This window comes from Perognathus longimembris, chromosome 12 (assembly GCF_023159225.1).
Source record: "Perognathus longimembris pacificus isolate PPM17 chromosome 12, ASM2315922v1, whole genome shotgun sequence".
In the NCBI taxonomy this organism is placed as follows: Eukaryota; Metazoa; Chordata; class Mammalia; order Rodentia; family Heteromyidae; genus Perognathus; species Perognathus longimembris.
Window position 1 is genome coordinate 52,970,282 of NC_063172.1, and position 25,001 is coordinate 52,995,282.

At 33.9% G+C, this 25,001-nt stretch overlaps 1 protein-coding gene across 1 annotated transcript in view; it reads left to right on the plus strand.

Moving 5' to 3' along the window:
• Nucleotides 1-25,001, plus strand: part of Sntg1 (syntrophin gamma 1) — a 739,717-nt gene that overhangs the window by 636,272 nt on the left and 78,444 nt on the right. The window contains exons 13-14 of the mRNA XM_048358693.1: nucleotides 5,783-5,899; nucleotides 13,760-13,831. Of these exons, the coding sequence (XP_048214650.1) occupies nucleotides 5,783-5,899; nucleotides 13,760-13,831 (189 nt within the window). The remainder of the gene's footprint in view (nucleotides 1-5,782; nucleotides 5,900-13,759; nucleotides 13,832-25,001) is intronic.

Consider the following 25,001-nt stretch of genomic DNA (forward strand, 5'->3'; position numbering starts at 1 on the left):
AGGTTAGGGTGACCTCATATTGAGCTGGTAACTGAACATTCTTTTGTTCTATTCTCTGGAATACTTTATAACCATTTTCGTCAATTTTAAAAACAATTAGCTTAAATTAAAAAAAGGTATTAATGAAGTCCTCACATTTTCTTGGGGGTTCATTTTTGCAAGTTTTGAATATTTGTATTTTTCCCCTCTTTGTACAATTTTTATTCTTCTTGCTGAATATTTTTTTCCTATTTTTTTCTACTGCCTGCATCTACTAGCATCTTTTCATTCAGTTTATTTTGGTCCATTTCTAAGCTATTTAAGTTTCTTAATCTATCTCCCTAATTTATTTCCTTTTCGAGCTTCAATAAAAGTATTCTGCTTAATTGTAAAACATTTTGGGAATGGAGACCCCAGCTATCTGTGACCAATCCTCTCTAATTCAATTTAAAATTTGAGCATACCATTTGAAGGACAAAAGTATTTGAAACTTTAACACAAATATAGTAACATAATGATTATATAATTGTAACTATTTCTGGTAATTTTCGGTGTGCATGTACATGATTTTTGTTACACTGTTTGTATTTTGGTGTTAGAGAAAGTAAGCAGATCGATTGTTAAAAGTTTTGATTCCTCAAGGGAATTTGGCTCTTTATTCAGTAAATTATGCTAAAGCCTCATATGGCTGTCTGTCTACTCTGTAGTTATTCTGCTGATTTTTCATTTATGCTTTGAGAGAATATCGTCAGACACATTGCTGTCTTTTCTATAGATATGATATTTCTACATCATGAAGTGCTCCTCTTCATTTCTAGAAATGACTCTTGCCTTATGTCTGCATTCTAATGTTAGTGTTGCGGCACAGTTTATTTTTTGCCTTGTACTTGTTCAGTATGTTTTCCAGTGCCTCTTATTTCTAGCTTTTGCACTCTGATGCTTTTAATATGACTTTTGAGACAAAATAAAAATCTGACATTTTGATTCTGCTTTATTTTTTGCACTGGCTTACGTGTTATCAGCAGTATGAAATCTAACACAGGACCAAAGTTATTTTAATTATCTGTATAGCACAATTAATTCCTTCTGCTGGTTACCTTCCATCCCCTCAGTATATCTTCTCAATCTTTCCATTATTCTGTTCCCTGTTGGCTACCTGACTTCCTCTGGACTGACTAGTATTGTCTCACATATTTCCTTCTGTTTATTTTCAGGTTTTATAATTTTTGTCTAAAGTACTTTTCTCTACCTAATTTTAATAAGTGATCACCTTAGTGATTACGATATTCAATGTAGTTTTTATTTTTTTCAATGGCTTTTAGAGTTTGTTTTGAGGCCCCTGGTGATTCTTTTGTATTTTTAGAGGTCTTACATAGTCAAAGTTATTTTTATGAAATATACATGATATTTAATTTTTCCTCATTATTTCTATCATAAATGTAGAGCAGGTATGTTGTAGAAACCAAATGATGACTGATATCAAGATAAATGTTCTCATGTGTTGTTTTTAATAGGCTTTATCGATCATATTAGTTTGTTTTAAACAAATTAATATATTTTAAATAGATAGTTTTATTTTCTTCTATAGGAAACATTAGAAACATCAATCCATTAAAAATCTTTGAGGTCTTTTCAAATTTAAAATGTTAAGCAAACCTGAAACTGGGCAACTGTGACTGAAGCCTATACTGCTAGATACTTTAGCGGAGGTTGAGACCTAAGAATCAAGACTGACATCAGTTTGAGTCAAAAAAGTCTGAAAGATCCCTTCTCCAATTAACCAGCAAAATACAGGCTTAGAAGCATGGCTCAACCGGTGGAACCCTAGGCGTAAGCAAGAAAGCCTGGCAAGAGTGTAAGATCTTGGGTTTAAGCCCCATTATTGGCACTAGAAACAGAGAAACATATTAAAGGGAACATATTCAGAAAATCTATGTTATTTAAATGTATTCCCTTAGAGCTTTTCACAGAGATTATTTTTGAAATTATCACTTTTAAAGAAGTGGTTACTTTCAAAATGTATTCGTGACAACTAAAGTACAGTGTTAACTGTAGCTTATATCATCTTCAAATGGTGCAGAAAACTGAGATTCTTGGTCCAAAACTGCCTCCTACTGAATTTGAATGTTTCTATCATGTTGTAATTAATAACAAATCTATGAACATTTTTCATCTTCTTTCTCTTTCACATTTCTAGCATCTGTGTCTCTGCATCATCTATTATGTTGGGTTCTTCAAGGTTGACTTTATCCCTTCAAGTCTACCAGTTATTAAATCTGAATCTCATCTTCAATTTCTTTTGTATAGAAAATGTAGTCTGGCTCTCATTTTCATTCTATTGATTGAAGTTAACTTGAATAATATGCTTCCTTACCTTGTTTCTTTTGAAAAATCAGTTATTCTAATTGTAGAAATGTCATATTTCACAGAAATGTAATATTTTGGCCTTGGGATGTGGCTCAGTGGTAGAGTGGTTGTGTAGCTTTCACAAAGCCCTGTGTTCACATGCACCGCATACACACATACACAAACATTCACACATGCCATATTTTTAAAAATTATTATTGTTTTAAATGTGATGTGCAGAGGGATACAGTTGCATAAGTACATTTCTTTTATTTTAACATAACTTTAAGTAGTTGTACAAAACAGCTGCCATTTAGAAAAGCAGTTTATGAATATAGTATATCTTGATTGATGTCATCCCTTTCAACATTTTCACCCCTCCCTCCTTTCCCCTCACTCTTACTTCATTTTGCAGGATATACATTGGATTCTTTTTTAAAAAATGTATTTTATTGGGCTGGGGATATGGCCTAGTGGCAAGAGTGCTTGCCTTGTACACATGAGGGCCTGGGTTCAATTCCCCAGCACCACATATACAGAAAATGGCCAGAAGGGGCGCTGTGGCTCAAGTGGCAGAGTGCTAGCCTTGAGCAAAAAGAAGCCAGGGACAGTGCTCAGGTCCTGAGTCCAAGCCCCAGGACTGGCCAAAAAAAAAAAAAATGTATTTTATTGTTATTGTAGAGGTGATATACAGAGGGGTTAGTTTTACGTGTGTCAGCTAATGAGTGCATTTCTTGTTGAACCACATACAAATTTTTAAAGGTAATAGTTTTTCCTGAACTTTGGCCACTTTAATGTGCATGGTTTATACTGGTTTTCTGAATACTCATGATAAAGTACCACAGTGTAATGATAACCTTTTATGAATTTGAGAAACTTTTCACCTATCATCTCTTTATCTGTGTTTTCTGTCATCTTTTTCTATCTATTGGAACTCAAAAGCATTTTATACTCTCTTGTAACTTTTTTTCTTTTATTCTTTGTTTTTCTTCAGCTTTAGTCTGCATAGAATATTTTTCTAGAAAATTTTAAAGAATGTTTCACAATTTCTTCAATGTTTTTAAATGTTGTGAACACCAAGTATAAATTTCAAATATATATTTATCTAATATATTTATTTATTTTTCCTGTTGCATGTTTCAAGCTCTCATCTTATCTCCTTGCTTATGGCAAGCATAGTTTAGATATCCAAATATTTCAACATCTGGAACTTTTCACTTCATTTTTCTCTTGTTTCTGTTCTGTGTGTTAGTCTTCTCATATTTTTCAGGAGAAACACACAAATTTTAATTTTTACATTCTTGCTTATTTTTGTTATGCTTCAGGAAACTTATTACGATGATGTACTGAAAATAGAATATGGTCATCACCCCAAGGTTTCTATTACTTAAATGCTAAGAAACTATAGTTGAAAATAATAATAAGATAAAGAAAAATTGCAAAACTGTCAATTTCAGGATTATTTTAATGACATGCCAGAGCCCTAGTCCTAAAAGTGTTTCATGGCCTCTTTCTCAAAACTGTTATTAACCACTGGTATTTATGGCTTTAGATTAAAGCTAATGTTTTTGGTGGGCAAAGGATCCACATTTTGAAAATCCTGGACATTAACATTTTATGTACTCTCAACTGGAGAGGCTGAAAGACAACTTGGTCTCTCATATGACTTTTCAACATAGAACATACCTTAATATCAATATTTGTCTATGCTTACATTCATAAAAAACTGTTCCAACTTCTACATAACTATGGATTTTCCTGGTTAATTTTTCATATTTTGTAAATATATAGTATTTTTAAAATATTGTTATCTTTCTAGCTTTACAAGGAAACTTTAGTTGTTATATGACGTTGTTAATGAAATACAACTTCCAAGGCAAAATCTAATAAATTCCTCTTATATGCCATTATATATAAATATATATATGTATATACATATGCACATGTGTGTATACATGCCCTTATAATGTTATTTCCTTTGTGAAATTGTTAGCTAGTCAGATTTGCCTTTGAAATTATGAGATTATTTTATTTTTATGTATATAACAATATAAGTAATATAAAATAAGTATTACAGCTGAGTTTTTTGACTAGTTTCATTATGATATAAAATGTAAAACACGCACCAGAAATTTAAGAGATTAAAGAACACATAATTTAAAAAGCAAAAATCTTTGGTTCAAATTCTTGTTTTAACTTATACTAACTTTCATTCACTCATTAAGCTAATTTGATTAAATCACAATGTGTTACTTTGTTAAAATAAGACTTTGATGTTGTAATACATTCTGACATATTAAGATGATGAGCAAATTATTAATAGAGTAGAAATAAGTATAATATACTGGAAATAAGATGGAATCTGTGGATAAACAGATAACTTGTTGCAAATTATTTCATTGTCATCATAGCATTAAAACCTTAAATTAGGTGGTTTGCTGGGAAAACACTTCTATCTTCAAGTGAGTTAATGTCTGGCATTGGCCACTAAGCAGGAGTTGGCTGAGTTTGGGTACAGACTGTCACTTGTGCAATGTTAATGCACATCTTATACCTCAGGTATGTCTTTTCTTAAAGAAATGGGAGTAGCACAGTTTACTAGCCCAACGACACACATATCATATGTATTAATGTTCCACTGGCCATACAGATAACACAGCAAAAAATGAAAGGTAAAACTCTGTCAGTCACAAAATAAAACCAAATTATAAGAGAGTGGAAGTATATCATCTCACATGGGATTTTGTTAAGAGAAAAATGCAATTTAAATAAGTTATGCAGACTGTCATAGTCATGTAGCTAATATTTATTTATATGTTTGAGTTTCACAATAATTAAATAATGGAAAAAAGAGAAAGGGCTGTTATCTTGTGGCTTTCTTTTGAAAATGGATCAAGTATCTCTAAGAGCCAGGAACAAAGAGTAGCTAACATTGACTCTTGATATACAAAACATAATAGAATATTGTATATCCATATGAGATGAAGGATTAGTCCATCTCTATCAAGGCCAAGGATGATGTGTTTTGACATTATGGTGTTTGGGCCTGCCAGATGTGTCTCTTTCACTTATCTCTCCTTTGCTATCTTAGCTATCTTCTATCAGTATTACATTTCTTCATAATAAAATGACCCTAATTGGAAACTAATGAGGGGAGTAATTCGATTCTTTTATAAGTAAATATTTTATAGTAAAAACTGGGAACATAAACCATTCTATTGGGGTTGCATAAATGAACATCTGATAAATGCTGAGTAAAACACAAAGACTTATGAGAGGTTCATGTTCATTTACTAAAGTAAATCTGTTTCAGTATAATTTTGTCATAAGTTAACCTGATAATTTTATCAGAGAACTCAATATAAAAAGATATTAAAAATTTGAAAATAATTCTGTGTTTTGACAATTAGAGTTTTTCTAATAAGAGTTTTGACAATGATGTGAACTTTTCTTGCAGATAGTCTACATGGGTTGGTGTGAAGTACGGGAACATGATCCCCTGCAAGACAGAGTGTACTCTCCAACGTTCCTCGCCCTCCGGGGCTCCTGTCTTTACAAGTTCCCAGCACCTCCAGTAAGTGTTTGTATCCAAATGTACAGGGCTTTGAAATGTTATCATAACCAATGTAAATCAATTGACATTTGTTAAATAGCATATAATCAATATAATATGAAAAAATGTAGAAGAGTTCACATTTTTCTGATATTTCACACTAGAAAATAACCCTGCATAACAAGGTTTAATCTTTTATGACCCTTGAAAATTTTAGAAGGAAGTTTTGGTTTTGAGCCTAGAAAATAATGAACAAAATCCCAATACATTGACACTGACATAGGAAAGGACTTTAAAAATATTTACAAGCTTATGTCAGGATATATAGTTAACAACAAAAATTAAAGAAATTATTGTGTTAACATTTGAATGTACATGGAGTGAGAAATTTTAAAGGTTAATTATATATTATTTAACATGAATGTTATCACTGTTTCTCAAAGAAAATTTAAAGAATCGTTTGAGTATTTGAAACTTTTAGTTAGCAGTAAGTTTTCTATTTAGACTTGAATCATTTTCAATAAATAAATCTCAAAATAAATTTCATTTTGGCTAGCAGTTTAATTTAAAGGTTTTAGTCCTTGGTTCCTTGGCCCTGTTGTTTTGGCCTGATTGGAACATGTAAAGCAGAAGGATTTTCTACTCCATGGCAGCCAGAAAGTAGAAAGAAAGAAGGAAAGAAAGAGTCTCAATATCCCTTTCAAGGATTCCCTCATAATCCGCATTTCTTCCACCTGGCTTCGCTTCCAAAAGGTCTCACCACTTCTCAATAGTACCATAGACATAGGACATAGTCATCAGTATATGAAGGTGGGGTTTGTCAAGATCCAAAATATAGCTGTGAACTATTCTTTGCAACTATCAGAATATGTTCATCGATGTTGCCCCAGTGTCTTTAAGCCAAACCAGTCATTTTGTTAATGCATTATATTCTAAATTCTAGCCACTGGAATTTCTACAAAATATGTGAATGCATTACATCAAAAGCCATACTTTCAGAAATATGCACCATACTGAACAATAAAGACTCAATAAATATTTATTATATATAAATACTAATACGTAGAGCATGCACTGACAAATCTGATAATACACAGAGCCTAGGAGTTTTCAAGCCTGACTTAATCTTCTCTTATAGTTGAAGAGCATCAACTTATTTTCAATATCGATGTCTGCATAATGTCATAAAGTGTCTTTTCCTGTTTTCTTAAAAGAAATCACAGTTTTTTTTTAAATCAAAGCCAGTGTTGATATTTCACATCCTTCTCTATGTTTAATTAGGCTCAATTACCAAGCATTTGTGAAACAATTTCTCAGTAATTATAGCGATAACACACATTATTCAGATCATATACAATAAAATAGTTTTAGCAGATAAAAATGTTTCATGTAAAATGAAAGTGTTTAATAAAATAGGGAGATAAATGGTAATAAAGACTAGCATAGATTTCTGGATCAAGACATAGCACAGAAAGAAGCTTCTCCCATGTGATTCTGCCCATTACAGTAGAGTCATCAAAGGACAGGCTCTTTTCTGAAGAGAGAAATAGAAAAAGGCATTTGAAATGACACAAATGACAGGAAACCTGAGAAGCACAAAGAAACAGGAAAGCTAATCAGAAGTAAGTAAAATCTCTAATGACAGCTCTCTAATAATGAAGGGAATCTGAAAAGAGAACCACAAGAACGCCAGGCAGCACAACAACTGACAGTGCTATCCCCAGGACGAGCTTGAATTTCTTATGCACATTGAACCCACTGTGGAGATCTCATGTGGCAGTGACTCCTCCTATGAGACTGGCCAGCATTGGACAAGAAATTCATTTTGCTGCTCTCCATATCTCAGAGATACCTACCTGGGTACCATCATAAGAGAGGATCTATTTGGGATTCAGTTACTCTAGGAAAAAAAAAAGGGAAAACAGCATGCCAAGGAATCTGAGGGTGTTCACCTATAGTGTTTAGATAGGAAATAATCATAGAAGAAAGAAGGTCAGACATTGACCATTCAGAAGTTTTGGCAATAATGAATTCCTACTCTGATAGATGAGGGAATCAATCTTCTTGGCTAAACTTCTGGATGGTCAATGTCGGACCCTTTTTCTTCTATGAGAATGAAATATTCAGTAAATCAACTAAAAATACACAGTAGAACATCTCATCAACAGACTAGATCAAACAGATGAAAGAATATGAATGAGTAAAGAGACACTTGAAAACTGGATATATTCTAATAACAGGAACAAAGTAAGTGAACCACAACTGTCAAAAACACAGTGATATGGCCAAGGAATTAGATTTAACAGTGTATCTGGTAGAAAAAGAAACTGAAGTAAAAATGAAGAACAAAGAAAACATATTCAATGACATTGTAGCAGAAAATTCTCCAAATCTGAGGAATATTATGGCCCTCCAAGTACAGAACGCATGTAGAACCCAAATTGAAATGACTAGAAAGTATTTCACTGCGTCACATTGCAGTCAGTGAACAATAGAACAGGAAGAAATATTAACGCCTGCAAGAAAAATAAATTATCATCTTACTTAGGATGGTAAATACCATGATATTTATATCAGCCTCTAATCAGAGTCACAAAAAGCCAGAAGGGTTTATAGTAAAATATTTCAAGCTCAGAAAGTACTTGATATCTGACACTCAATTCTTCTGTATCCAGGAAAGTTATATCTTAAATTGATGGAAAAAATAAAGACTTTCCAACATATCTATAGAGTAAGGGAATTCATGATCATTAAGGACACTTAAAGGGATTCTACACATAGATGAAAAAGAAAGTCACCAACATGAGAGCTAGTGGAAGAAAATTTTTCATGAGGAATAAAAAAGTGAATAAAAATAAATGAATAAAACATGTTCAACTTATAAACTAGCAAATGCCTAACATAAATATAGTGAAATAAAAGAACAACACTCAAATCAATCAGGGAGAAAACACAATGAAATAATTAAAACTGGAAAAGGCTTTTCAAATTAAAATTAAAATCATTGTAACTGTTCAGCTAAAAGATGTGGTCTAGCTGATTGGATAAAAACAAAGTCTGGTCTTCATTAGCAACGAGTGAAAAGTGGAAAGTGAAAGGATTGATAGTAATGTACTAACCAAATGGGAACAAAGCAATTAAGAATGCTCCTAACTCTAACAAATTGAATCTCAAGAAAAAAAGTCAGTCAGAAGATGTAAAGACTGTGACATATAACAATAAAGGAACAAAGCATCAAAAAGATATAATAGTGATAAGTTCATATACAGCTAACTATGGTAGATCTAACTTTCTGAAACAAACATATTGTATGTAAAGACACAGTAGCCTTCAAAGACAATAATTATGAATGACTTCAATGCCCAATTCCTATCAACAAATGAATTTTCTAGAAAAAAAAGTAACACAGAAACATTAGAGCCAGACTTCCACGGCTAATGCCTGTAATCCTAGCTACTCAGGAGGCTCAGATCTGAGGATTGCGGTTCAAAGCCATCCCCTGCAGGAAGTCTATCAGACTCTTATCTCCAATTAACAACAAGAAAACAGGAGCCACAGTGGCAGCACTGTGGCTCAAAGTGGTAGAGTGGTAGCCTTGGGCTGAAAAGCTGAAGAGCTCAGGGACTGCATCCAGGCCAAGAGTTCAAGCCCTATGACTGACAAAAAAAAAAAAAAAAAGCATTAGAATTAAACTACACCACTAACCAAATATCTAAAACATATTCCTTCCAACACCATAAATTCTTCCTAGCAAGTGATCATGCATTCTCCAAAATTTATCACATTTTAGGCAATAAAGCAAATCTTAATAAATTCAAGAAAATTAAAATAATGTTTTAATTCATCAGATAAAAAAAGATTAATCAATTATATATCAATATTGCATACAGGATCAATACAAACAGCATAGACATTGAACACTAAAATTTTGAATTTTCAGTAGTTCTTTGAAAAAATGAAGAAAGAAACTTAAAACTTTCTAGAGTCAAATGAAAGTAAAAACACAAGAAATTTCTATTTGTAGAACACAGTAAAGGGAGTCCCAAAAAAAGCTATGAATGCATGTATTAAAAATTTCACAAGGGGGGCTGGGAATACGGCCTAGTGGCCAGAATGCTTGCCTTGTATACATGAAGCCCTGGGTTCAATTCCTCAGCACCACATATATAGAAAAGGCCAGAAGAGACGCTGTGGTTCAAGTTGCAGAGTGCTAGCCTTGAGCAAAAAGAAGCCAGGACAGTGCTCAGGCCCTAAGTCCAACCACCAGGACTGGCAAACAAACAAACAAACAAAAAATCACAAGGATCTCAAATAAATAACCTAGTAATAGACTTTCAGATCTTAGAAAACTAAGATCAATTTAACTACAAACTTAGCAGATAGAAAAGTCTAATAGAATTGAGAGTGTTACTTAGCAGATAGAAAAGTCTAATAGAATTGAGAGTGTTAATTAACAAAATGAACATTAAAAGAATAATAATTAATAAAACAAGGAACTGGCTCTTGAAATGATAGACACATAAGACAAATCAAGCCTTAGATAAAAAACTAAAAGGAGAGCGAAGATCCACGTTTATACAATTAGAAACAAACTTTGCTATTATAACAGATACCAACAAAATTTAGAGAATAGAGTATATTTTAATTCACAATAAAAATAAGAGGCAAAAATCTAGAAGAAATACATAAATATCTAGACATATATGATCTACCAAAATTGGGCCTAGGGAATATAAACAAGTTAAAATATTTATAATAAGTAATGACGTTGAAGCACTAATAGCATCCCACAGTAAGTAAAACCCTAGGATTTACTTGATGTATTCACAGCTGAATAAAATCAGATATTTAATGAAGAATTAACACTAATGTTCCTCAAATTATTCCATGAAATAGAAAGGGACAGAAAATTGTCAAATTCATTCTGTGAGGTCACTATTGCTGATAGCAAAATGAGATAAGAACTCACAAAAATACAAATCAATTTAATTGATGATCATAGACATACAGTTCTAAATAAAATGTTTACGTCCAATTCAATAGCATATTAGAATGATTATACCCCATGATCAACTGGAGTTCATTCCAGGAATGCAATATAGGATCAATTACTATATATCATACCTATATATCATACAGTAGCAGAAGGAAGGAGAAAAATACATGATTATTTTAACAGATGCAGAAAAATGTAATACTAAAATTCAGTTTCCTTTCAGAACAAAAGTTCAAAAGGAACTAGAAATATAAGGGTCATACCTCAACATTAAAATGGTTACATGGGACAAGCCTACAGACAACCTTGTACTAAATGGGGAAAACGGGTAAACATATTCATGGAAAGAAAGATAGGGCTTTCTGCTCTCTTTTTTCTTAATCAATATAGCTCTTGAATTCCTAGCTAGAGCACTAAAATTAAGAAATGAAGGGTATAGACATGGGAAAAGAAAAGAATCAAAGTATGACTCTTTGCAGCTGGTATGGTCAAATAGTTAAAAGGCTAAGTGTTCCATCAGAAAATTCTCATATCTAATAAACACAATAATTTAGCAGAATTGTTATAACATACAGAATCAGTAGCTTTTCTATATATAAAGCATAAATATCCTGAAAAAACAGGAAAACAAATTCATTTTCACTAGCCTCAAAAAGTAAAATTCGTAGGAATAAAAACTTATGGTAGTAAACTAGCTGTCCAGTGAAAACTATAAAACAGAAAATTTGAAGAAGATAGAGGAATCTCATGTGTTTCATAGATGAGCAGAATTAGTATTGAAGATATGCTTTTATTTCCCAGAGTGGCTACAGACTCCACACCATCATGCCCAAAATCCAATGGCATTCCTCATAGATACAGAAACAAAATACTAAACTTTATGTGGACAAATAAAACTTCTCAAGTTGCAAAAAAGTCCAGTGCAAAAACAATAATGTTGGAAATATTATAACAGACTTCAATTATATTGCAGAGGCATAGTAACAAAAACAGTATCAGCACAAAACAAAACAGAACATCAACATCAAGAAATAAGGTTAAGCTGACACTGTTACATGATTCTTGACAAAGATGATGAAAGCATACACTGGAGAAAAGATGGACTTCCACACTAGTGCTGGGAAAACAAAATGGCTAAGTCTTTATCTCTCACTCTGTACAAAACTCAGTTCAAATGTATTGGAGACATAATTGTAATTGTAAAACTCTAAAACTTCTATGACAGCATGGAGAACGTTTATAGACAATGTAATAGGCAACGGTGATCAGAAAAGGACTCTAGTTGCTAGGGAAAATAAGAGCAAGAACTGACAAAGGGATTGTATCAAATTTGAAAGCTTCTGTGTAACAAAGAAAACAGTTACTGAATTCCAGATGCAGCCTTCAGAATGGAAGAAAATCTTCCCCAGTTTGCATCACTCATGGGAATAACCAGAATGCGTAAGGAGCTGAAAAAATTAAATACAAAATATTTCCAATTAATAGATGGGGAAATACACTGAACAGATAATCCCCAAAAGCAAAAATGTTATTGACCAAAAGATTCATAAAGAAATCAGACTTTAAAATTTTCATCTTACACTCAGCAAAATGGCTTCCATGGAGAAAGAAGTGACAAGCAATATTAGCTAGCACCCTGGGAAAGAGGAATGCTCATACACAGTTAAGAGGAGTGTAAGTTAGGTCAAGCACTGTGTAAATCAGTAGGCATGTTCCTTTAAAATAAAAATAGAAACCTATCATAAAATTGTCTTATACAAGTCCTAGCTATGTACCCAAAGAAATATTTATAAGCCTACAATAGGGAAACTTGCACAATCATGTTTGTGCTGAACATAATAGCTAACTTTAAGAATCAGCTTGAGTGGTTCATCAAAAAATAATAGATAAAAGTAGCATATATATACACAATACAGTATTATTCATCCATATTACATAACACCAAGAAAGTGGGTGGAACTGGAGATATTGCTAAATGAAATAAGCCAGACTCAGAAAAACAAATCTGCATAAGCACATTCAGATGTAAAAAATAAACAAAAACATGAATGTAAAATAGAGGCTATTTGGAGAGGGAAAAGCAGGAGGTTGGCAGGTGGAGAGAGAGATGGGAGGATCAATATGATGCAAATACATCGCATGTATCTATAAATGTGTGATAATGAACCCTACTTTAAAAAGGGCATTTTAGAGGTGTAATGTACCTCAGTGGCAAAGTGCTGAGCTGCCAAGTGCAGTGCTGGGCTTAGTCTTCAATACTAGAAGACAAAAGACAAAAATAAAAGCATTTATTAAGAGGAGGAAAGTAGGGAAGAGTAAGAAAGAGAAATAGAAAGACTGAATATGATTAAAATACATTGTGCATGTATGGAAATGTCACCCCTCTAATATTGTACAATTAAACTACAAAAATTAGAAAAAATATATTAAAGAATGAAATGCTTCCCCACAGAAATAAATTGGAGAACAGTGGAACCTAAACTATGGGATTTTATTGTTGTCGTTATGTTTAATGTATTAGGTGAATTTCCTTTGGCGTACCCCCTGTGGTAAGTGTATATGATTTTGGTATACTTGATATTGTATATATGTTTATCTGAGCTAGGGAAGGGAAAGAAAAAATGAGAGAGGGTATAACAAATATGACAAGAAATGTACTCACTGCCTTATTATGTAACTGTAACCCCTCTGTATATCACCTTGACAATATTTTTTTTAAAATATTGGCAACATGAGAATGACTTGAATTGAGAGACTTAGATGCATCTGTGAAAGCATCACTGTCATAGTGTATTAAAGCATCACTCTATTATAGGAATGAAATAAAGAGGAGAGTAAGATCTATTTTTCTAAAACAAATGACATTATTTTTTCATCTCTTAAAGGTGACCACCTGGGATTGGACTCGAGCAGAGAAAACATTCTCAGTTTATGAGATTATGTGCAAAATCCTCAAGGTATGGTCAATAAGTAGCAGATATATTAATGGTGTTTCCTCAGCAAATAGTGGTTTTTGAACTCTAATGACCTCATGGACATAAAAGGAAAGAATATGGAAAACAAAAGGGGGAATATAAATTAAGAGAAAATTCAAGGTACAGACAAATGCATTGAACCTTGTATAACTCACCAGCCTGGACTGCCATTCCTCAGCCAAGGAGAGCTTTCAGATGGTGTCCCTCATAGGGAATAGCTCTTACAGGAATAGGCTAATCATGGTAGAAGACAAAAATACCCCAATATCTATACCAATATGACCACATAAGGAGATGCCAAGTGAAATGAACTCCACGTTATGGAAACAAGAATTATAATTATTCTCAACATGCCATGTCAACTTGTACTACTCTTTTCTCTTTGTCCTTGTCTGTTTGTTTGACTGAGTTGTTTGTCTAGTTTTGTTTCTCTTGTAGCCCCTTCCTGTGGCTGTACCCTCCCTACCACGCGATTACATCCGAGTACCCTGGATATTGTCTGTGTGGGTAATAGAACTGGGGAAGGAAGAGGGAATATCAAAATTGAGAGACAAAGAACAAAAAGACAGACCATTCAAAAAGCAACACTTAGTGTACTTGGTGTAAACCAACTGCACAACTCTTGGGAAGAGGGGAAAGGGGGAAAAGAGTGAGGAGGTAACAAGTAGAACAAGAAATGTACTCACGGCCTTTCATATGAATTTGTAACCCTTCTGTATCACACTTTGACAATAAAATTAAAAAAAAAATAACATCAGGAAAATGTAGAAAATTACATCCAGTCCAACTATAAATCTTCAATTGTTTAACAGGTTTTTTTTTGGTGGGGGGAATAGTAGGATTTTAATTCAAGGTCTTATATTTGTCAGGCTAGAGCTCTATCACTTGAACCACACAAATTAACCTCTATTTTTTTTTGCTTTGTTTCCTAACTGAAATTTGGAAAACATTTGGGTGAGGCTTGACATTTTAAAAAAGTAGACAAAAATAGGAAATTATTAATTTGTTTTTTCATAGAGTCTGGCTCATCTCTATGCACATGTAAAAGAATATGTATATATAAAATATTGTAGATATTTTGTGTGATACCACACAAAATTATTGCTACTGCAAGTCGTTAAAAATTCTGAAATTTTCCAAATGGTTTAATATCCTTCTGAAGAGTTACAGTAGGAATAGTTTTACAAATCATTTATCCAGTTGGTTTTTAAAAGAACTGTTTTGGTGTATGTTTAAGTTATGTATCATGATGCTGTCTGATACATGAAAAATAGGACAAAGTACTACAATGAAGTAAATTCACCCAAAACCATTTCATAAAATCACCAAATTATTTTTGATTTGGTAGCAAGCTCAGGTCAAATCTTCACATTCAGCATAGATAGAATATATATTTGTCCACATCATTTTACATGTCCTATGCTTCCACTCACCCGTATCCTTCCTTGTCACCATTTGGAGTTCTGTCTGTTTAAATTGTGGGTTTTGTTTTAGATATAACAGTAAGGACGTGTAATATTTTAACGTTTGTGTCTGGCTTATTTCCCTTAGCATAATGTTTCCCAGACTTATCCATGGTATGCCAAATGGCAGGATTTCATTCCTTTTAGGAACACTAGGTATATGAGCTATAGTTTCTTTATCCACTGTCTATCAGCAGATACTTGGGTCACTTCCACATCTGGGTTTCTGTCAATAATGCTGAAGGAAGCAGGGAGCACAGATGCCTCTACCAGGCAGTGACTGGGTTTCCTTTACCATCTGCTATCTGTCCCCAGATGAGGTACTGGGTCACAGAGTGGATCTATTTTTGAACTTCTTTAGAAATCTTCATCTATAATAGTTTTGGCCAAATTTCCCAGATGTGGTGCTGAAATTCATTTGTACATATTTGTGTCAGCCATTTATATGTCTTCTTAAGAGAATGAAGTCTTTTGCTACTTGTTACTGAGATAAAAAAAAATACTCATCTTTAGGAATTTGCATTTTTGTAATTCAATATATATACACAATGTATATGTACACAAAGTAATAAGCATTTCTATCTTTTCAACAATGAAATAATTTGATGAGCTGAGAATTCTGCATTTCCTTTTGTCATCCTGAAATCTATTAAATGGCTTTAAACCACAGTCACTCTACAAGTAATAGAAAACTCAGAACTAATTCCTGAGGTCTGAGTGTGCCTTGTTATGTCTGCCACCATTTTCTAGTCTGTGACCCTACTCTTTGCATTTTTTAGGAGATTTATTCAGTTTCCACAAATGAGTGAAAGCATGGGTGATGCTTTTCTTTCTGCTTATTTCACCACATGCAATGACCACTAGCTTCTACCATGGTCCTTTCCCATTTTATTGTGTTATTTCTACTATTGAATATTTTTGAGAATTGTTTATAATGATCCCTTTAAAGATAATAGGCTATGTAAGTATTTATTACCAGCGAATAGGAATCTATTTAATGAATTATTTCTTTTGTTTTTTGGTAGACCTATTTTTTTGTTACTTTTGTGGTCTGGGATTTTACTGTGGTATTCAAAGTATCATCAAGAAAAATGATTTTAAGTTTTCCTTGAGATTGTTTTATAGGACATTTAAAGTTTCTGGTCTAAGATTAGGTCCTTATTAATTTTGCGTTGATTTTTCTATGGGATATAAGTAAGCTTCCAATAACATTCATTTGCATTTGGAAATTCAATGACCTTAGCACCGTTAGTTGAAGAAGGCACCGTTTCCCAGTGTCTCTTAATGGTGCCCTTGTCGGGAGTTATTTGACTTTTATATTTTATGTTTTCTCTGTTCTGTTCTACTAGTCTATGTTTCTGTTTTTATGACAATGCTATATTGCTTTGATTTCTAGGGGTTTTGTTACTTAATTTTAAATCAGGGAATGTGAGTAATATAACTTTGTTTTCTTTTTTTTAGAATTAGTTTGGCTCTTTGTGGGTCACTTTGCTTCCATATTCATTTTAAGATTAAGTTTATTTCTTTGAAGATTAAGGATTTATTGAATCTGTATAATGCCTTGGGTAGTATGACGTTTTAAATTTTTATTTTGGGGCCATAGCTGTAGGATATCTTTCCACTTGCTTCTTCAACTTCTTTCATTAAAGTTTTAGGATTTCTGTGTAAAAAATCTTTCACCCACATGGATAAATTAATGCATAAGTATTTCATATTTTTGATACTGTCAGAACTTGAATTATTTTCTTGAATTACTAGGTAGGCCATTAATTACTTGTCTATAAAAAATAACTGATTTTCTGTTTTGTCTGTGTGTTTCTTTTAATTTTATTAATTAATTTGAATAGTTAATCAAATCTTCAGAATGATTTGTGCATAAACATACATACATATCTATACAGAATTCTGTTGTTTATAAATCCTTTCTGGTTTGTGCCTCTCCCTTTTATCTTGTGTGATTAAAAATGATAGTGCTTACAGTATCAAGATGAATTCAAGTAGCAGGTGTTGGCTCTTTTCTTTATATCAGATCTTGTTGGAAAAGTTTTTTTTTTTTTCCTCCTTGACGATAATAGTACCAGTAATATTTTTTTTCATTTTTTTTCTTACTTATTGTCAAAGTGATATACAGAGAGGTTACAGTTTGATATGTTAGGCTTTGGGTACATTTCTTGTACTGGAGGAGGTAACAACCAGTAATATTTAAATAGCATTATGGTAAGTGATTTTATCAAGTAAATGTTTTCCTTAGAATTAATAGTCATGTGGCAAATGATTTTTATAGAATTATTATTTTAATTGTTAATTATTTTGTATAGTTGATATACAGAGGGGTTACAGCTACATGAGTTAAGTATCAATCAATACAATTCTTTTTGAACCATGTCTCCTCTTCTGTAATCTCTCCCAGTCTTTACCTTCTGTCCCCACTCATAATATATCCAGTTCATTTTTCATGCAGTGTCTAGTGAGTATTATTCTTATATTTGTTCATCCTTGGTCCTCTTTTATGTGCCCTCCCTTACTTTCTCAAATACAAACAAAAACACAACAACTCACTCAACAAATGGGCTACAAACTTAAAGAGAGACTTCTCAGATTAAGAAAAAGACTAGTCAATAGACACGTGAAGAAGTGTTCAAATCTCTGTCCATAAAATAAATACAAATGAAATCAACATTGAGATATCACCTCACTCTATTTAGAATAGCTATTATCGGGAATACTAACAATAACAAATGCTGGCCGGGATGTGGCCAAAATAGAATCCAATTACACTGTTGGTGGGAATTTAAACTTGTTCATGCACTCTGGAAAGCAGTATGGAGATTCCTCAAAAGACTAAACATAGAGCGTCCCTGTGACCCAACAATTTCACTCCTGGGCATTCATTCAATGGACCACAAACTAGACCACACTTAAACCACAAGCTCAATCAGGTTTATCACAGCATTGTCTACTATAGCCAAGATATAGAATCAATCTAGACATTGTCCCTCAGTGGACAAATGCATCAAGAAATATTACACACACACACACACACACACACACACACTTACATATATACATATATATATATTGCACCATTTGTAAGGAAATGTAAGGACTTGGAAAAAGTTATATTGAGCAAAGCAAGCCATAGCCAAAGAAGCATAGGCTGCAGGTGTTCCCTCATTTCTAGAGATATTTATTTGAACACATTTTAACTCTTTCATTCTGTTAAAATGACACCACAGTGTTTTGGTATGAAAGCAAACTTGCCTGCCAAGGAACAAATCCCATAGTATCATTGTGTGTAATTTTTTTCCAATGTGCTATTCAATTTTGTTTATAAAATAATTTCTTGAGAATTTTGTTGTTGTTGTTGTTGTTGTTATTGTTATACTGGGATTTGAACCCAGGATTTCATTCTTACTAGACAAGCCCTCTACTGCTTGAATCATGCCCTCAGTCTTTTTCTGTTTTAGTTATTTTTCAGTTTAGACCTCATATTTTCTTTACATGAGCCTGGTCTTGAAACCCAATCTCCTACCAGAGCTAGGGTTATAGGGGGGTTATAGGTGTGAACCACCATGCCACGTCTGTTTGTTAAATAAGTCTCTAAATATTTTCCTGGGCTGAAATTCGATCGGATCTTTCTGATCTCTCTTTCAATTACCTTGAATTACAATATGCATATACATGTCTAAATTTTCTTGGAATGTTTGTGTTACTACTCATAAGGTAAATTGCACTGTACTTTTATTTCCTTATGATGGCTTTGCTTTAGCCATATGGTGAGGCTGGTCCTCTAGTCTGTTGTTTTGAAGACCTTATTATTAATAATTTTCTATGAGATTACCAATTTTACTCTTCTGATTTTCATTCAGCAAGCTTTAGTTTTATTTATTATTTTCTATGTTTTTTTCAGTAATCAATTTGACTAATTTATATCTAAATTTATATTCTTGGCTTCTTTCTGCTAATTTTAGATTTTGTTCTTACTTTTATAATGCTGGGGTATTATATTGGACTATTTGTTTGAGATCTTCCTTCTTTCTTATTGTTTACTCCTAAAACTTTCCCTTCCTAATTGCTTGTGCTACATCCCTCAGGATTTTAAGGATTGGGCTTCCATTGTCACTAGTCTCAAGTTCTCCAGATATTTTACAGGGCTTTTATTTCTAATAAAATTATTGGTGAGCTCTTCAGGTTTTCTTCTGTCATTGCTATCCAGTTATATGTCATTACATTATTTTCTACTATCTTTAAGTAGTTGTACAAAGGAGTTTTAGTTCATCATGTCAGTTGTGTGTATAGCACATCTTGATTAATTTCACTTCGTCCATACTTCTCCTTCATTTCTCCCAACTCCACCTACCTCAAGATACCTGGTTATTTTTCAAATATGTACATTGAACATATGTCTCACCATATCACTCATCCTTTCTCTCTCTATTTTCCCTTCTCAATGACCTACCCTTTCACGACTCATGTTTCAGCTTCCAGATATTAATTTTGATAAACTGTAAGTTATCCAGAGGAATTACCCTGTTGGAATCTCCCCTGAGTATATCATACTTTATTTAGTATCTTTGGTAGATGTATATGACTCTGTATATGTTTACATATATTTAAAGTTTAGATTTAGATCTGATTTAGATCTAACTTTCTTATATGAGGGAAAAAATATGCCCTTTGTCTTTCTGAGCCTAACTTATGTTATGTAACATATTTTCCAGGTACATAAATAAAATTCCCCTGTATGTTAAATATATTAGATATGATACTGATCTTTGATTTACTAAGACTTTATTTTTCGAAATTTTAATTTGGTTTATCCAGTGAAGCACTCCATGTGTGCTAGAGAAAAATGCATAGTGTATTGCTATTGGACACACTGTTCTTATTCTACCTGTTAAGTCTATTTGTTAAAAAGGACAATTAAGTCTAGGGTTTCCTTATTTACTTTCTGTCCAGTTGGTCTAGCTATTATTGAAATGTGGTACTGAAGATCCCTACTGGGATTTCAGTCACGTGCTACAGCGCAGGATTCTGTCCTTTCTGGGTCTCATTCGCTGGGGATACCTTTCTTAAGTCAAACATTTTTAGTTTATGTAGGTGCTAAATGTTAAGTGCATCTCTTTTTGGATCTTATAATTTGTATTCACCTTCTGCTCTATGATGTTTGATTGAATAATTTAACCTACTTACATATAAGATTATCATTGCTTTATGAATTTACTATTCCCATGTCATTTGCTTTCTGGTTGTTTTGTATCCCCTTCCTTTTTTTCATGTATACAATGGCAAATTTTAAGTTTCTATATCACTACCCAGCCATTTATCCTTCTCTTGGTATGTGTAGTTTTATTATGGCTGTAGATTATTTTGAAGTCATGAGGCTGATGAAAAATTCTTGGTTAAAAATGTAATCTTTTAAGGTGATAATAACTAAATATTGCTGCATACAAAAACCCTGAAATTTTGTAAGTCATAAACAAATTTTGTTTGCAATGTTATAATTTATGACTTTTATTGTAGCTTCAGTTATTTTTGATTGCTTTGAGTTTTAGCCTTTATATTACATATAATATGTACTTTGTATTTCACTAATACAGTTTGTGGATGTTATATATGCAAATAAATTTTTATCAATAAGAGTTTTGCCTTCATATATATTTGTTCTTTCATTTCTTCCCAAAGAATTTCTGTAAGTGATTCTTGTCAGGCACTTGTAGCAATAGGAATCGCCTCAGCATCTGGACTGTGAAGACTTTACTAACCCTTAATTTTCAAAGGACTGCTTTTCTATGACAACTAAGGTTGTTTTTCTTTGTTGTTATTGTTGTTTCCATTTAACATTTCCAATCCATACTCATCTCTCTTGGCCTGCAAAGTTTCTACGATGTTATATGCACCTTGTTTTGATACTTCATTTCCTGCCTTTAAAATTCAAGCTTGAATTTTGACTATTTTCATCATAACCTTTTTTGATTGAATCTACTTGGGAATATTTCCATTTCATGGATTTTAATGTCTGTTTCTTTCCTAATACAGAAGTACTTTTTAGCAATTATTTTTAGTATAGTTTATAAATCATCTGATTATATAAGCTTTCTTATTTTGGCTCTGTCCCCTTCATAAGTAGCACAATGCAGACATGTGTTCACTTAAAGATGTCTGGTAAGTCTTCTGAATCGTATTTTATTTTCTTTTTTCTCTCTGAATTTTAAGGGTCTTCTTATCAAGTTTACAGATTCTTCTATTTTTCATTGAAGCTTATAGTTGCATTTTTAATTGTTTTTAATTTCATTAACTTAGTTCTTCAAGTGCAAGATAACTTCTTAGTTCGTTCTATTTGAGTTTCTCATTCATATGACAAATTGATTCTTGATTTCATTCAATTATTAATTGGTTTTCTCTCTCAATGAGCATCCTTAAGGCATCATTTTACACTCCTTTTTAGGCCATTTCCTAAATTTCCTCTCTTTAGAGTCAATGACTAGGTTTTATTTCATTACTTTGTTGTGCATTTTTTCTGTCTTGGAGTTCATGTCTATATCTACTTGTTTGTAGAAGAATAATTTGCTCTGCTCCTGGGCTCAGGGCGCTAGTGCTCGGGTGCAGTGCTTTTGTGTACAGCTGAGCATAGTGAGGTGATCGCCATGCATCTTATCCAGTTAATCACTGCTGGTGAGAACTGAAGGTTGATCCGTAAAGTAGGCTGAGGAGCTACTGACACTGATGAAGGCTGTGTGAAGCATTCAGACAAGGGCTTTAGGAACTTTTCTGTGTTTAGATTCCTCATGGTTGGATTGGTAGCAGCTGAGGGGATGTTTCTTGGTATGGAATATGGCATATTTCCTCCATTCGGGAATCAAGTGTATGAAAAGGCTATGGAATCATCTTCCCAGTCTCCCAGTCCTGAGAATCCCAGGCAGGTCTGAAAATTGCAACCTTCTCCATGGTTCCAGTAGAAAACCATTTCTGACACTGGGACTCTGTGATATCCCAGCCTCTCAGGAACAATGGGCCTAGATGAAATTGCTCCTCAGACTCCAGGGCTTAGTTCATAACTCTGGAACAAGCATGAGCAGGAATTCTCAGCATCCAGCTGAGTTCCAAAGCTGTAATTTAGGCCCCAGAGATGATAGGGTCCAAGATCCAAGGTGGTGGAACTCTGGACCCAGATGGTGGATCAAGGCAGAAGCCCAGGGTTTATGAGGCCGGAAACAACATCATCCAGGATGCTAACAATATCCAGGATGTCATCCTCAGAATGAAAGTACCTTACTTTGGCTGAGGTAGCCATGACTTCCTTTTCTAGAATTGAGGAATGGGTCTCAGCACCTTTGAGTGTTGGTGTTCATCCAGCTTCATGTACGTGGGTATCAATGTAGTCAGGAGAGCAGGTGGCCCAGTCCACTCAACCAAGGCTCTGCTTCATTGAGACACAGGCACTACATCCTCTCAGTCCCAGAAACTGGGGTTGTGGGGATCATTGAATGTTCTAGAGCCTTACTGGTGCTAGAGTTGGAGGTGCTCTGGCATGTCAGAGGTTTGATCTGCAGGGAGATGAGTTGTCCGTTCTCTGCCTATCCCCATTCTGGCAGCAGCATTGGCAGAGGGGGCCGCAGAAGCCTGAGGTCACTGTAACATGATTCTATGTCTATGTCCTAGGACTGGAGCCACAACTGCTTCTCAGTGCTGGGAGCCAGAGAAGACCAACAGTGTGGTGCTACCCCAATTGTGATGCTAGAGGCTATACTGTACAAATAGATCAAAGATCATGTCCCCAGAGTGATGGATCACTAACCTCAGCCCTAAGGAAAGCAGGGCCGACCCTGAATCTGCTCTGCAGAAGATCCTAGAGGACAGGACTGGACAAAACTGCCAGGGGGGTGTGATGCAGAGATTGGACCTCAGGGGTTATATGTTTCTGGTGCTCATCCCCAGGTAGGGGATTGGGGCCGTAGATTGGAGGCCAGGATGGTATGAACCATAGTAGCATAAGCAATGGAAGCAGGGCTGACTTGAGCTTAGAAAGTTCATATTGTGTTTGGATCACATATGCTAAATAGATGAGAAAAATACTAAACACCAGTTTTAGTTCACAAGTTACTATGCAAATTCTGTCATCCACTTATATCTAATTCCTGAGCTTGGTGTATCTTAGGTGGAAAATATTTTAATATATTCAAAGCCATCTGCAAACGTCATACATTAAGTCACAGTGCTCCCACACACATCAGAGTTTAGGGAAAATGCCCAGGACCTGAGATTAAGCCTCAGTCTCACCCAAAAAATATTTTTTTAAAAAGAGTGTGCTTTATTAGAGTATAGTTCCCTGCTTTGTTCCTCATTCACTTGTAAGTTGGAAGGAAATGAGAAGCAGAGAGGCTGCCTGACTGAAGATAGAACAAATGTTTCAGAAATGGGAAGCCTTGGCAGCAAACCCCAAATGTGTGATTAAATACATTGTCTTTGCAAAGTAGTGGGCACTGAAACTTGAAATTTGAAACTTTCTTCATTTATTAAATGTGAAGGCTATTGTGATGTCAGCCATTCATTAATTGATTTGTGAGAGTATTTTATTTGCTAATTCACATTATAGGTATGTGTTGAGTACAATTGAGTTACCAGGCACTACATTTATGCCTTAGGAATCAACACAGGGAGAGCAAGCTAAAAAATATCTAATCAAGGAGCTCAGCATAGATATTTTGGAGAAAATCTTAACTAAATTGAAATCTAAAAGAGTGCTTAAAGGTTGAGCAGTTGAGTCTATGTCTGGATGGGTTTGAGATTTGGTGAAGGGAGAGGAAAGAATATCCTGGAAATAGTAGGATACAAAGTTTTTTAGGTGTAATACAAAGAGAATGGTGTGGTTTAAACAACCCAAACTCATTTGCTACTATACTTAAAGGCTGTGGCTCATTTGCTCATACACACAGACATCAGCAATGCTGTCTTTTACTCCTAACATACACATGCTGACCAGATCTCTAAACAACCAATTGATGTGAGTAATAAAAGTGCTACAGGGCTCAAACATGGGATTGCACAGTTGTAGAGAAGCCAGAAACACATGACAATGACAATTTTAAAAATCAGTTCTCTCAGTGTTTATAGGGTTTGGTATAAGAAGGAGATAGAGCTCAGAAGATTTAATAGACACCATCAGAATGGTTAGCTGTGTGGTACTAGAGAACCACATTGGCATACATCAGCATCAGAGTCTGTTTTTGTCTATCCACAGAGGTGAGTTATGGGAAATTCATTAATTCAATGTAGGGCCTTTGTACACACATCTACCAGACATGTGGATAGCTAAAGTCATATGTATGCATGAAAATGTGTCTATATGCTTATGTGCACCTCATACCTTATTTATCATCAGAGAGCAGGAAGTATTAAAGTCCTCTGAAGCTAGATACATATTCAGCACTCAGTTATTTCTAAAATCTATAACCTGTACAGAACTTTTGATGGATGGGGTGAGTGATAGAAAGTCAGAGATGAGACTATGTCATTTTATTGTGTTATAAAATAAAGACATACAAATTGGGATGTGGCAAATTGGGCTCAGTGGCAAAGTGCTTGCCTAGCAAGTGCAATGTCCTGGGCTCAATCCCCAGTACCAAAAAAGAAAAGACAAAAAAATACAGTTAAAAAAATAAACAACCAAAAAAATTATAAAGACATAC